A 15921-nucleotide genomic window follows, 5' to 3' on the forward strand; every position below is an offset into this window, starting at 1 on the left:
AGGTCTGTTTTAGACGTAACTGACATTTATGGTAAATAAAATAGTAATAGCTGGAAAACATACGATTTTAATGGGTTCTTAGATATTGACGTGAAGTTACTGTTACCATACAATTCAGCGAGAGGAACAACCAAAATAATTTACAGTGTATGTTAGCATTTTTTTCAGACCTATGTGTCAGTAAGTAGATGTAAATGAGGTCACAGAAACACATCTACTACCATGCCGGGTCTAGCTATAAGTTGTCGGAGGCTTGAGGCTCTCTTCCTAGGACCTCCAGGTGGTCTGCTGCAACGCTGGAACACTGGACGCTGTAAGCTGTAATTGGCGAACTACAGAAGATCTGATGTAGCCGGGGGTCTGGCTGAAGAATCGACTTTCCTCTCGTCCTAAAAAGTCTGTTTTAATTTGGATCGGTCACACCAAACGTCGTGGCCGATCGTAGCTGGCGCTGACATCAGTCGTCCGGAACCACTACGGGGACGAACGGGAACGACGCGGAAGTTGGCACTAGATGTCGCCGATACTCCCTATCTGAGACTTATTCAGTCTAGAACTATTCTCGCAAATCATAGTATCGAGAATTCTGTATAGCACACGACCGCGGATGACGCGAATCTTCAATTCCTCGGGCGGCAACCAAGGCTTTGGTTCGCCCCAGCCCGAGGAACGTCTTCCCGCTGCAAGATGGCGATGGCGTCTCTCCTTTCTTCTTCCTTCTAACTATTTATTTTCCGTCCCTAGCAACCAAGGAGCTATAGAAAAATCAGCAAACCAAATTAACTGCATAGTGAAATAAAACTTGGATATTAGCGTGTAAGACTGCTGAACTAAGGCAAATGAATAAAGTTTCCAAAGAATAATGCTTAGAAGACCCTGAAATTAAAAGTGTGTTATCTCTGGCAATTAGATGTGTTATATATGTTAAACTTTGGTTGTCCTCTTTACAATAAAATAATTAAATACATAAGATCGGCTTATGAAATATACAATTAATGTTACAATAATAATCAAAATAATAATAATATAACTGTAAACAGTTGGACTGGTTACAATTTGGATTTTTAAGTCGTGTTCATATTAATAAAATGGAAGTAGAAGATTTAAAAGACAAAGCAGCAGAATTAGGAAACACAGTGCCGATCTTAACAAAGAAGAATTCGTATTTGAAATTGAAGGTTTTAAGCACCATGCATTAACAGTAGACTATGAATTAAAAGATGCTACAGCATCAACAATGTTGAGCCTTATCTACAAAAATAAACTGGAGGAGGCATATCCTAACATTACTTCTGCTCTGAGAATGTTTCTCACCCTTCCAGTTACAATTGCGTCAGGTGAAAGAAGTTTTAGTAAACTTAAACTTATTAAAAGCTATTTGAGAAGCAGGATGGGCCAGCAGAGATTAACAAATCTAAGTATTATATCTATTGAACACAAACGAGCTGCTTTGATCAATTTTGATAATATTATTAACACTTTTGCAGCTAATCATGCTCAAAAAATTAAATTTTGAATTGAATTTATTTGTATGGTTAACAATACAATATTATACTTAATTCAGAATCACATGTTCCTTATGTAATTTTAATACTTAATAAAGTTATTGGTAAGACATTAATTTTCACTGTTGTGCAAACAATAAACAATAGTTTTGACGTCGTACCGACCGATGGCCATTAGCCCGGCCTCAGCCCGCAGTACTGGCTCCTGCTGGTGGAACGCACCCCTCAGCAAGTCTCCACCCAGATGAGACGAGCGGCATAACCTTGGCGCACAGAGGGAGTGTCCCCCCTCCTCACGCCAACCCCTGCGGCAGTTCTGATCAGCTCGCGGCCCGGAGCGGATGTGCGCGTACCGTGGGGAGCCTTCAAGTTTTGTCTCTCTGATTCTTCACGACTGGTAACTATAGTCATCACCAAATACCTTTTTCAATGCAACTCCCCACGCGACTCCGGGTCGGTTTTTTCTACGGTGCAGAGATTAACCCGGCCGTCGCTACTTTCCAAGTCAAGCCACCGAGTCTAGGGGACACACTGGGGCAGATCGACCCACTCATGGTTAGACGACACATCTAGCCTGGCGCCCTCCCGGAAAACACCCCCAATTTTTACGTACAGCTCCTTAGACTCGCCACGGGAATCGCACCCGAAACCCCAGCTGATGGTAGTTTGATAACAGTCTAATTCATTATAATAAAAAATGTAATTGTATTAGTTTTCCAATTAGTGTACTTGATAAATATATGTTCTCAATTATGTATAAGTGAATGGTATCATTTCAACCACCGCTTCTAACGAAAAAAGGTATTTTATAATGTTAGTAAGGAGGGGGCGGCAAATTAAGCTTTGCCCCCCCCCCCCCCCTTAACAAATCTCCTAGTTCCGGCCCTGGCTGGAGGTCCTGATAATCAGTTCGTGTTCGGGCATGGATGAATTTGTTGTTACTAATTCATGTCGTCCTAAATATCGTTTCAGAATTAAGAAAATGCATTAATAACCTTAAAAAAATTTAATTTCAAAACGATAGGTCCTCCGATTATGATGTCTTAAAATGTTTAAAATGGAAAGAGTGCTAACTTCATAGTAATGGATGGACAGTTATTTATTAACAAAATTTCAGGTAAGAACTTGCTAATTTAGACAATTCAACTACAATGGTGTATGTTAGGTATGCCAACTGTTACGGATATTCCGTAATTATTACTGATTTTAACCATAATTACGGGGTTACGGACGTGACAAAATTTCTACGGAAAATGCCTTAAAAGAAGAGACGAGACAGTCGATATATGTTATCGACTCTGACTTGGCTGTGGCTATCACATGGCGATATATCGATTCGACTTCAGCGTGTGCGCCATTCAGTTGTGAGAACTTGCGTCTCGGCGTGTTGTGCTGTTAATTTTTTGTAATTTTAATGTGTTACGTGTTGCGACCGTATAGTGTGTGTATAATAAATAGTATGTGTTAGTCAACATTTTTTGTGATAAATGTTCTCACCATGTTTTCAAAGCGGCAAAAAGTTCTTCAGAAATATAGACAAAGCTACACTGAAGAGTGGCCATGTTTGCGTGTGTCCAAACGGTCTGAAAATCACGTGTGGTGTTCTGTGTGCGATTGCGACTTTTCAGTTGCTCATGGAGGTAGAGACGACTGTAGGCGGCACGTGAATTCTACTAAGCATCAGGACAACATGAAAATAAAATGTACATCGAAGCCGGTAACATCATATTTTGCAAACAAAGACGACACTTCCGTTACAAATGCCGAGCTTTTATTCTCGTCATTTCTGATAGAACACAACATTCCAATTGCATGCGCGGACCATGCGAATTCTTTGTTTCGAGCAATGTTTCCCGATTCTGCCATTGCAAAAAAATTTGCATGTGGAAGGACTAAAGCTACTGCTCTAGTTAAATGCATGGCTGATTCCACAACAAAGCATATTGTACAGCAGTTACAAAATGGGCCGTTTGGTTTGGCAACAGACGGTAGTTCAGATTACAATATGAGCTCTGTAAAATTGTATCCAGTTGTTGTGTCATACTATAATAGTTGTCAAGGCCGAATATGCACCTCGCTATTGTCTTTGCTGGAATCCACTGATAGTACAGGGAAAGGAATCTTCGATATATTGAATAAGGAACTGACTCAGAAGTCTATACCTTGGAAAAATTGTGTCTCCTTCGCATGTGATAATGCAAACACAATGGTGGGCAATTTAAAAGGAGTTATAGCTTTCATTAGAGAAGTTCAACCTTCTGTACTTCTGCAAGGATGTTCTTGTCATCTTCTTCATATAGCTGCACAAAAAGCCTCTAGTCAATTCAGGGATTTAAATGTTGAACAGCTTTTGATACAGTTGTATTATTTTCTTCAAAAGAGCTCGAAACGTAAGAACTGTCTAAAGTTGTGTCAAGCTGTTTGTGGCACCAAACCCCACAAAATTTTGAAACATGTGAGCACTCGATGGTTGTCTCTGTTGGATTCTGTTAACAGGATGATCGAACAATTTGAAGCTTTGGAACATTTCTTCTCTGGTGACAATGCTGATGTTTCCAATTCACAGTTTCTCGACATAAAGTCTCAGATTGAAAATCTTTTATGTAAACTGTACTGTCTCTTTTTCAGTAACACTCTTCCACTTTTTGTTTCTACCAATGTTTTTCTTCTACAAGAAGCTCCCCAAATACATGCTCTACAGAGGAAACTTGTTGCTCTTTACACAGATTTACTAGTAAGATTTGTTAAGCCTACAGCACTCAAAGATAGTACTGATAATGCATCTATTTTTGATGTTGACTTTCAAAGAAGAAAAAATCAGAAAGATGATCCTGACCTAGTGATTGGTGCTAGCACTAGAGCCTACATCCAAGGGAAAAATCTTACAGCTTTACAGATAAGTCAGTTTTATTCCAATGTTAAGGAATTTTACAAAGCAGGCTGTGACTACATTCTCAAGAAAATGCCCATTTACAATGAGTTTCTGAAGCATGCTGAGGTATTGGATGTTCGTTTGAGAAGAAAAGTTTCATTTTCTTCTGTTCAGTACATGGTTACTTTGTTCAAAAACTTGCCTGTTAATATTGGCCAATTGGAAACTGAATTTGCTGCTTACCAGTTCTCTGATTTTGGTGAAGAAGTTCTTGCTGCTCCTAGTATCGATGTAGCATGGCACAACATTTCCAGATTGCAAGATGAAAGTGGGCTGTACAAATTTGGAGAACTCAGCAAATTAATGTTAACTATTCTTTTAGTTCCTCATAGCAATGCACCAACTGAAAGAATTTTCAGCATAGTACGAAAGAACCAAACTGTATTTAGACCCAATTTATCTACAGAAACACTAAATGCACTGCTTGTGCAGAAAGTGAAGTCATTTACTCACAACACCACATGTCACCAAAACAAGTTTAGCAAAGAAGAGTTGGCTGCAGCAAAACGTGCCACAAAGTTGTCCCTGTCTGATGAAGGACAGTAATATGGGGTAAGCTACCTACCTTTGTTTACTGAAAAAACTATCATGTATAAACTATCAAAAAATGTTTTTATATAGTGTAACATCCAATATGAGATTTATCTTTAACATTGGATTATACTCACTATCAGTAGGTTCATAATGTTCAGTGTTCATAAATTTTTGTCGCGCCTGATTTACGCATGTGTAAAAAAAATTGTGATTACTGATTGTCTCACCTGGGGGTTGGCATCTCTAGGTGTATGTCCACGAAATAATGTTAAAATCAATAGAACATTCAAGTTTGATTATTTAAATGGGTTTTTATATGTTGGTTGCAATTTTTTAAATTATATTATCTTGACGCCTTCTGCCTTCTGCCGAGGTGATATTAAGGGTGTGGTGTTGCTTTTGGGCGCCAACTAGCAATATTAACTACGTGCTAGTGCGTAGCAGAGACTCTTGGCTCAGGGCGTGACGTCGCCATGTGGCCGGCAGGCAGTAGGGGTCGTTCCGCCATAGTTACCCCCGTCTGTTTTAGCCACCAGGGACGCTATGCTACGGGCGTTGTAACAGATGTGTGGAGGCTCAATTTAGAGTGTTTTATTACAAGGTACGCTATACATGCGCTGCGTCGTGCATGGCCTGCTTACTGGGAGCGGGGCTCTACAGGCCACGTTTCTAATTGACTTGTGCTGTGCTACCCTAATTTTCCGTGCACACTTCACACTACACTAACCTTAAACATTTCCAGAATTTAAGTAATACTACATTGAAGTTACACACAGTTCAGGGATCCACGTAACACAGGGAGTTCTGGTGATGAGCACAAATTAGTTAAGACTATCGGTGAACTCAGGTCGACTACCGGGCTGTCCGTGAGGCTTGGAGCTGACGGGTTTAAAAACAGACTCAATTCCGGTAGAAACGGCAAGGGCGGAGGTCGAGAGGCCCTGCGGGCGACCCGCGAATAGTCTCCTTTGAGGAGAGAGATCAACTGGCGATGGCTGTGGCATCCGCACGACTCCCCAGCATCGCTCCCACGAAAACATGTCGTGTGCAAAAGTAATCCCAGGCCATGCGCGCCGCCTGATCGTGCTAAAGTCCAGAATTACAATAACATTTAACCATAGCCGTTACTTAATTAAGATTGTTTTCAAGAGAGCTGAAAGTTAATTACAATGTCCAGATAATGAGGTCACCTCACAGTACCCCCTGTAGTCGACTATCGCACGGGTGACAGTCGATTAGACGGGGCAGCTTATGTTCGAGGCGTTGCATCACCCTGCACCCAGGTGTGTTCACGTCGCACACGCTAGGGGCGAGGCGGCGACGTGCCATAGCAGTCTGTGCGGATTCGAGGAGCACTAATGGTTGGCATCAAATGCCCCCCTTTTCCTGAGGCCGGTATGGTCATCGACGCCCCGATCACACGGATTGCCTCGTTGCACTTAGGCCGACACTGCCTTGGGGGATTGGTCCCGGGGATTCTGGGTTTTGGGCGAACAGGGAAAGCAGAGACATGACACTGAGGCGGGGTACATCGGGGTGTGGTTTCCGGTCTGCTGGTGGCCGTAGTGGGCGCCAAATGAACTCCCTGAGGTGCCCCAGATTTTGGCGGACTCGGGTGGGCTGTCGTGGTCCCTCGGCACTAACGTTCCCCCCTCCCGCTCCGGGGGCTGTCTGGTCACCACCCTCCCCCCTACCGGGAGGAGCAATGGGTACCTCTTGGCTGCTGCCCTCGCAGCATCCTCTCGTCGGCGCCCTGCGCGCTCGGTGGGACTGCCTGACCTCAGGCTGGTCGGGGGAGTAAAATACCTCGGGGCATGGCTGAGTGGTCGTGGTAGTTGGCCCGCTGGGGCATTCGCCCTCTGGGTCCAACTTGTCAATCAGATGCCCAAGTCCCCTTAGCTCGCTCCTCGCACTTCGGCTAAGATGGCAGGAAGTCGTGGCAGGTGACATGGTGGGTGACGTGGGGCGTGTGATTGGTGATGTAAATGGTGACATCGGTGATGGTGCGTCAGCTATGATGGTGGGCCAGCACACATCCTGCATGTAGGCGGGTGAGGTGGTGGGTGGTGGCGTGGCTGGTGGCGTAGGATGGGGAGCTGGTGATGGGAGTAGTGATGTCGGCGATGTGGTGTCCATGGTGATGGGTTGGTGGTAGGGTGATTGGCCGACTGGTGACGTGGCTCGTGAGGCTGGTGCACTTGGGGTGGGGGCGTTAAGGCACCTCCACCCTCAGAGGGATCCTCGGCGGTGGAAACATGACGCAGATAGTCCCTGTGGATTTTTGTGGCCCTACCATGTGGGAGTCTGATGAGGTATGTGGTGGGGCCTAGGCGTCGCAAGACCTCCCGGGGGGCCTCCAACTTGGGGCTCAGTCCCACGCAGTAGTTCTTCCTGCCGGATGACAGGTGGTGACACCGGGCATAGACCATCTGCCCTGGCTCCAGTGGTGTTGGGGGAGTGGCTGACTGTGGGGTTCGGGTGGCCAGGAACTGGGCCTGGTGCCATCATGCCTCTTTCCTTAGGTCAATGGCTGGTGGGCGGGTAACTACCCCTGCTGCCTCGGCGACCCGCAGCTCGCCTGGTAGGGCGAGGTTCTGACCGTGGAGCAGTTCCGCGGGGGAATGGCCGGTAACGGCATTGACTCGCCAGTGCAGGCAGTAGAGCAACTTGGACAGGTGTACGTCCCATTTCGAGTGATCATCCCCCAGGCGGAGGTGCAACTGAACTTTGATGTTCTGGTTGCGTCGCTCCGTCGGGTTCGCCCTCGGGTGGTACATCAGGGTAGTGTGATGCTCAACTTCCCAGCATCAGCAGTCTGCCGCCTAACGTCTCCCTGTGAACTGGGTACCGTTGTCTGTGAGTAGCGGGGGAACACCTCGCTGTCCAGGAGGGCCACTATTGTTCCTGCGCGTGCGTTGGACATGGCGAATACCTCTGACCATCACGTGAATACGTCGGTGGTCACAACAAGGAAGTGTTTTCCCCGGGTCGTGCGGGGGTAGGGCCCCATGATGTCGAAGGCCACAGTATGGAAGGGCTCCTCCGGTCGTCTGGGGAGCTGCTGTTCTATCCCGTCCGCACGGCGCACCTTGCGTTGATGACATGGTTGGCAGCTGCGCACATGCTCGCGGACATCCCGTGCTACCCCTGACCAGTGGAACAGCATTCTGAGTGCATATTGGGTCTTTTCAGCCCCTGGGTGGCCGGCCAGATCATGGTCGTGAAAAAATTGAAGGACCCCTTGCCTCGCCGCAGGGTGAACATGGATCTGCCAGCTGTCCATATCACCTGGGACCGATTCTGCAAAACCCCGTCCAGACTACGCTGATGGGGCTGAACCCCTTCCCCACACGTGGCCAGGTCGCGCTGCATGTCGGGGTCGTCAACCTGGGCCTGCCTCACATGCTCCATTATGGCAAGTAGGGTGGCTGGTGTGTCTGCCTGGGTGGTAGGGTTTTCCTGCTGGATGGCGTAAAGGTCCGCTGGCGCGGGTGTCGTGGTGCCGCTGGCCGGCGGGTGAGGTGGTGGCAGGAGTTCCTCCCAGCCCTGGGGGTCCTAGAAGACAGTAGTGGGGTCAGGGTGATGAGACAGCTCATCTGCCAGCTGGTTCTCCTGCCCAGGGACGTGTTCTACGCGGAATGCGAAGCCCTAGAGCATGAGCGCCCAGCGGGTAAATTTGGACTTCCACCCCTCGGCGGAGTCCAGCTACCGCAAACACTGGCTATCAGTACACAGGGTGAATGGCCTCTCCTCGAGGTGGTGCCGATAGCACCCTAGGGCCCACACCACTGCAAGGCATCCCTGCTCGTTTGCATGATAGCGGCATTCTGCGGGGCCGAACTTGGCACTGGCATACTCGGCCACTAGCCACTCCCCCTTCCTGGTAGAGCACCACCCCCATGCCCTCTTGGCTGGCGTCTGTCTGGATGAAGATGGGTTCGTCTGGGTCCAGGTGCGATAGGGTGTGGCACTCTCGGAATCGCTGCTTGACCGCGGTCAGGGCCTGCTCGGCGGCGGTCGTCCTCCGGAACTTTGACTTGGGCGACAGGTCAGTCATTGGTGCTGTGATAGTGGCGAAATGGGGTATGAACGACCGCAACCAGTTGAGCAGCCCCATCAGTTTCTGGAGCTGCTTCCTGGTGCGGGGTGCCTGTTTGCTGTCGATGAGGTCGAGCTGGGCGGGAATGGGCCGGCATCCCTCGCCGCTGACAATATGCCCCAAGAATTCCAGCTCAGCGGCACCGATGTGACACTTGGGCGGCGAGCACGTGAGTCCGTGTGTGGCGAGCCGTTCGAGGACCAGCATGAGATGGTGGGCATGGTCCTCCCACGTCCGTGACCAGATGATCACGTCGTCCAGGTACGCGGTGGTAAACTCGCCGATGTACCCGTCCAGGACGCAGACCATCATGGTCTGGAACGTCGCGAGGGCGTCCATCAGCCCGAACGGCATCGCACAGAACTGGAAGCGCTGCCCATTGGGGGCCGTGAACGCTGTCTTGGGGCGGTCCTCGGGACGTACTGGGACTTGCCAGTACCCCGACTTGATGTCGAGAGACAAAAAGATGCTGGCGTCCCCCAGCCTGGTGAGTGCCTCAGTGATGTTAATGAGGGGTGGTGGTGCTGGGATGTTGATGTCGTTGCTGGGCTTGAAGTTAATGAAAAAACGGAGAGATCTGTCCTTTTTGCCAGGCATGACGATCTGGCAGTTGTATGGGGATTCTGTTGGCTCGATGATGCCATCCTCTAACATCTCCGTGATTTGGTCCCTGATAGCGAGCCGCTCGCGAGGTCCAAACCCAAATGGCTTCTCGAAAGGGGGCTGGTGTGGTATGGTTGGTATGCAATGTTCTGTGATAGTGGTGCGGCGCAGTAGGTCCGCGGAGGCCCCTGCAGCAGCGTGCGGGGGCGGCGTCGACACCATGTGGGCGGCATTAAAGCGTCGGTGGCGGGCGCGAGCAGATCCGGAGGTGCGCCCCCTTGCACTTACGACCGAGCGGTCTTGCCCGCACACATGCGCCTCGCGGTTGTTTACGCGGCCGCGGCTTGTGACGTACTTTGGTGACTCGGTGATCTTCGGGCGCGCTCGTTTCTCCTTGGCGCGGTCGGTCGGTCGGGGTTTGGCAGAACTGTGGAATGCGGGAGGGATTGCGCGAACGATCTGTGGGCGGGAGGGGGGTGGTGTGGCCTTATTACCCCGGCACGTCCCATTCCTCAACGCCTGCACATCTGCACGCGCTTTTTCTTCCCTTTGTGCCGTTTCTACGCGTAACTCTGCCGGATATTCTGCGATTTGGTTGGCGTTTGAGGCATTGTTATGTTGCCCCACGTTGGGCCGCGCTACCCTAATGTTCCGTGCACACTTCACACTACACTGACCTTAAATAGTTCCGGATATTAAGTAATACTACATTGAAGTTACACACAGTTCAGGGATCCACGTAATACAGGGAGTTCCGGTGATGAGCACAAATTAGGTAAGACTATCGGTGAACTCAAGTCGACTGGCCGGGCTGTCCGTGATGCTCGGAGCTGACGGGTTTAAAAACTCACTCAATTCCGGTATAAACGGCAAGGGCGGAGGTCGAGAGGCCCTGCGGGCGACCCGCGACTAGTCTCCTTGGAGGACGGTGATCAACTGGCGATGGCTGTGGCGTCCGCACGACTCCCCAGCCTCGCTCCCGCGAAAACGTGTCGTGTTCAAAAGTAATCCCGGGCCATGCCCTTAGGGCGGTATTCCAAGACGTTTGAAAAAGGTAGCGAATATGCATTGCCTTGCTGGGCAACTGCGTACTCTAACTCTCGGGTCATATTCCAAAACGTGTCCTAACTGAACCCCTGTAAGGTATCAGATCGGCAGCCGTTTTACTAAACGAGGACTTGTGCGAGACTATAAACAGTTGTAGTTCGTGGAATACATCGTAATTTTAGCTTATTTTTTAAAACTATGGAATTATAATGTGAAATAAAATATTTAATTTTGGTTGTACCAGAATAAACGATGAATTTTTGGCTGTATTTATGTTTGCTGTTTTTTAAGTTATTAAGGGGGGAAATTGTAATCGTAAAAGTTCCGTTACAGTTCATTAAAAAGAAGAAATATATATATACAGTTATGGATCAAATCAGCAACAGATAGGACACCAAATATCAGTGCCCTAAAAATAAGGGACTGGCTGTGTCCTATCGTGCACTTGGAATATGGTTAGGGTACAGGTATTGCATATTCAACACCTAAACCCTTATTTTTGTGTCTTGGAATACGGCCCTTAGTTTCGTTGTAAAATTAAACTTAGGATTTATGTGTTACAATCCAAATGTTCTGTATTTTACATTTAAGAAAATACTATCTTGACAGAACTATTTACCAATTTATAATTTCATAATGTAGCATTCAAATAGAGTAATGTTAACCAGAGGCGCAAAACCTTTTCTGCACCCCAAAATTTACACAGGGGGCCTTTTCTTTAAAAACATTATTATTTATACTCGAAGAAAATATGGAATGAAGGTACAAAAAGGTGGTTGAATAGCCTAATTTTAACCAATTAGTGACAAACATTTTCCGGGGGAGGAGAACCCGATGAAGCCGCCACCCACACCCCCCCTCCCACCAAGCTTTGTGTTGTTGCCACTCCAATAGTTAATTAAAGTCGGCGCCACTGATGTTAATACATACAGTATAGTTCTTCATGACTAAAAAAAAGAAAATATGTTTTGCAACCAAATATAATTAGCGTATTTAGGAAATAAAAATGCCTACCAACCTCCTTCATGCACCTTCCAACCACAAATTCCCACCCTTTTTTTCTTCAAAGAATGAATCTTCCTAAACAACTAAATCAAGTACAGTCTCCCCCCCCCCCCCCCCCCCCCATATATTGTGACGCCCACGTTTAATCTGATCTAATATTTGCCTATATCCAAGGCAAGCAATTCACAAAGAAACAGTGAAAATAAATTTGCTTCTCCGCAATTTTTTTTTTTCGTGCCAGGAAGTTTTTTTCTTCCAATAAAATATCCATGATTGTAATATCATTCTGGGTTGAAGAAATTGAATTTTTTTTTTTTTAACTTAGGATGGTGCTGTATTTAACATTTGGTTCATTTCACAATTTTAGTTTTCTTGCATTAAATAAAAAGCAATGAAGCTTACACATTTTTTAATGGAATAAAAATAACTTATAGCTATAACAAAGACGTTAAAAACAATTGTTTTTCCATTCATTGCATGAAAATGAAGTGTAAAATCAATTTGTCACACAATTATATAACTGTGTACATTTGTACAAACAAATTATAAGCAGCTTGGCGACAGTGCCCAGAGTTCCTGCGTAGAGTCGAGGCTAGGAAGCTAGCAACAGCCGAGCAGGCAGCGATGAAAACAGCAGCGTCGACACTCGAACACCCCCCCACCCTCCATTATTCAACAAACATATCCAAACCCAACTGCGCGGCAGCCCTCTTCCGCCGCCGCCAGACAGGCAGCTGCGCGCGGAGATATCGCGGTCACGTCCACCGGCGCGCAGGGCGGCCAACCTGACAGACAAGTGATTACCAATTTCGGATATAAAAGAGATTAAGGTACCTGACGCAGCCCTTAAGTTATTATACATGTCAGATTTGCGGTAAATTAGGAAAAAACACCACAGACCCTAAACAAATAGAATCTTGTTACTGATTGAACAGCCAAAGCAGATCAATTGTAACTTATTGCAGTGGAAAAGTTATATTACTTAATGTATTCGACTTACATGAAAAAACTGTCACTATAATAAAATTAATAGTTATATGAAAAGTTATGGTTTCTAGTTATTGTTAATTACCTACTGGAATATTTATGTGAATGATTACTTATTAACTTTGTTATGGCATTTAAAGAAAAACTACAAAAAATGCTGTGTGTTCGGCTTATTATATTGTGAAATATATTTTTATAACTTACAATAATTTAAAACACACAGGAAAACTGAAATACATTATTTATGTAATAGGCGACATAACCTGAAGAAAAATTGTATGTCATACCTATCAAAAGCAAATTTTATGCACTCCGTATTTTTTGTGCATGCCTATAACACATTTTATAACAAATTAATACTCGCATGTCAATTTTTAAAACGGTAATAATTTATTGTTCCAAACACTATCCTGGTATCTTAACATTTAGCTTAAATTGTGTTCCTTAAAATATTAGAGGTAACCCTATGAAAAATATTTTACAAATACAAATACTCAGTGGAATTCGAAATCTGAGTGTGAAGGTGAAACTTCACTTATCATATTGGTATTTCAACTTCAATCGTACATACTTTCTTCTACCTTAAAAAATTGTAATAGGTAACTCAAATTTTGAGATTATGTGAAATTCGATGGTTCAAGGGCATTTGGGCAGTACTGTACGGGCTGTTGCACGAAAATAAAAATCTGTGTGTGAAGCTGACACTTCACTCAACATATTGGCATAATAGCTTCATTCCTACATACTTTCTTTCTACCTTAAAAAAATTGTAATAACTCGTATTTTAAGATTATGTGAAATTCAATGGTTCAAGGGCATTTGGGCTGTGCTGTACGGGCTGTTGCACGAAAATAAAAATCTGTGTGTGAAGCTGACACTTCACTCAACATATTGGCATATCAGCTTCATTCCTACATACTTTCTTTCCACCTTAAAAAAATTGTAATAACCCATATTTTAAGATTATGTGATATTAAATGGTTCAAGGTCATTTGGGCTGTGCTGAATGGGCTGTGCTGAACGGGCTGTTGCACGAAAATAAAAATCTGTGTGTGAAGCCGACACTTCACTCAACATATTGGCATAATAGCTTCATTCCTACATACTTTCTTTCTACCTTAAAAAAATTGTAATACCCAAATTTCGTGATTATGTAATATTATATGGTTGAGGGTCATTTGGCCAATGCTGTACGGAGTGTTTTCACCATAACCCAATTTTTTTGTGATTAGATATGAAATTAAATTTTTAGGAAAAATTAATTATGGAAATTCTTAAAATTTTTTTTGGACAACCTGTGTTTAAGCTACGCCCACTGCTGTGGCATTCTGTACTTACGCTCCGCCCTCTGCTGTGTTCTTCAGGGGGCTTCGAAGTTGGAGTGGGGGAAAGCTCCGCCCACTGCTGCGGCATCCTGTTTTAGCTCCGCCCACTGGCACTTGGTAGTTGGAGTGGGGGAATGGAGGGGAAGCAGAATAAATCTGGGTTAAAGCCAACTTCACCTAAGTACTAATGCTGCTTGCTTCTAGAACATCAAATCAAATTATGGGATCAGGTCTAAACAATTAAAGGCTGGGTTTATAAATTACACAACGCAAGAAAAGCAGGATGCAAAAAGTTCTTGTTGAAAACAGTCTTAGCTATGCTATTTAAGCACAACATAGTGGTGTGGGCTCATCAATGCACAGGATATAACTCTGCACCTCAGAATCCAGTAGGTATTTTCAAATACTGTTTTAGTATTAAATAGAGGACCATTTTTAATGTTAAAAAAAAAAAACCTTTTATAATTGTTTAATTTCATTTACGGAAAAGCCGCTACTCTATAAATTTTCCCAACATAGTGTTCAAATACCTGTTAACATACTACGCAAATCAAAAAATGTAATACAAACATTGGCTAACTTTCAACTTTTTGCTTTTCTGTCTTTCATATGGAAGATGCAGATGTTACGTGCATAGAAGGCCACAATTTAATTTTATTATACACACCGTGTTTCACTAGCTGAACTTTTGTACAGAGACAGAAAATAACGCTTTAAATCAAATAGTGACAATTTAATATTTTTTCATAATAAACATGAACTATCAAAAGCAGCCTGGAAAAAAGGACCTTGTTTTCTACAGTTTTACTATTTCAAGTTGTACGGTTGGTGTCATCTTGCAAATTTTGGTCTGAATAAACAACAGTGATATTTTTGTGTTCTTTGCATGTTGTGTCGTGTGACACATATCTTGCGTAGTTTTTAAAATCCAGCATAACTCATCACACAGAACAAACTGAATTAAATAAGTACCAGCTTTAGTTCTCATCTATTAAGAAGGCAGAAACACTTCTATAGTAATCTTTGTGCAGCTCTGCAGCCAATTCATCTTGTCCAAGCCACTTGAAGTCTTTCACCGACTCACCATTGCATTCAACACACCCTGACAGAAATTCCGCTTTGTAGAAAAATATTTTTGCACCCACAGTACCTGAACGTTCCAACCTTACTTTTCTAGGGTACAAGTATTTGTAGAAGCCGCACGGGGCAAAGCCAAAGAACCTCACGTTCAAGTTGGCGCCGCACGACTGCTGGAGCACCCTGGCGGCCGCCTGGTGCATTGCCTCTCCCTCGCTTCGCGCGCCGTGCGGCAACGCCCACACGTACTCGTCTGCCAGCCTCTGCTTCACCAGCAGCAGCACGCTGCTGTCCAGCCGCCGCTCCACTGAGCGCACGTCCGCCTCGTCACCGCACTCCCTCGGCGCGAACTTGAAATTAACAAGCTCCTCCTGGCACAGGTCTTCAAAATCCTGTGCCGTTTGAGTCGACTTCTGTTCGTCTGCTTCAGGAACTTCACCCTTCTTCAACAATTCCGCCTGTCTTTCGTCCAGCTCACGTCGCACCTCGTGGTCACTCTTCAAACTACGTTCGAACTCAATTCGCTCTAAAAGCTGGGTAAATTTATCCTCGAGTTGTGTCATTTGTTTTGAAATCACACGTTTCCTTTCAACGCAAACACCACTCAATAAGTCCCATTTTTCTTTGCTGTAAGTTTGACTTTGGCTGTAGCTTCTGTTATAACAATTTCCAGTTGAAATATGACTGCATTTCTCAGCACACAATTGTAAGACGCACCTTAATCTTTTAGTTAGGTACATAGCAAAAGAGTTTATAAGACTGAAGAAAACAAAACCAGCATAGGATTAGTTGTTTACCTAGACAAAA

At 45.1% G+C, this 15921-nt stretch overlaps 1 protein-coding gene across 1 annotated transcript; it reads right to left on the reverse strand.

Annotated features, from left to right (window-relative positions):
* Window positions 1–14755: 14755 nt before the first annotated feature.
* LOC134533291 (large ribosomal subunit protein mL46) lies at window positions 14756–15921 on the reverse strand. The gene has a single exon (XM_063370755.1). It carries the CDS (start codon window positions 15852–15854, stop codon window positions 15015–15017), a length of 840 nt encoding a protein of 279 aa, XP_063226825.1. The 5' UTR covers window positions 15855–15921; the 3' UTR covers window positions 14756–15014.

Source organism: Bacillus rossius, chromosome 6 (assembly GCF_032445375.1).
Source record: "Bacillus rossius redtenbacheri isolate Brsri chromosome 6, Brsri_v3, whole genome shotgun sequence".
Taxonomy (NCBI): domain Eukaryota; kingdom Metazoa; phylum Arthropoda; class Insecta; order Phasmatodea; family Bacillidae; genus Bacillus; species Bacillus rossius.

What these genes read in the sequence shown, in the direction of transcription:
- LOC134533291 (XM_063370755.1), bottom strand. Translation starts at nt 15,854, where the DNA reads ATGTACCTAACTAAAAGATTAAGGTGCGTCTTACAATTGTGTGCTGAG.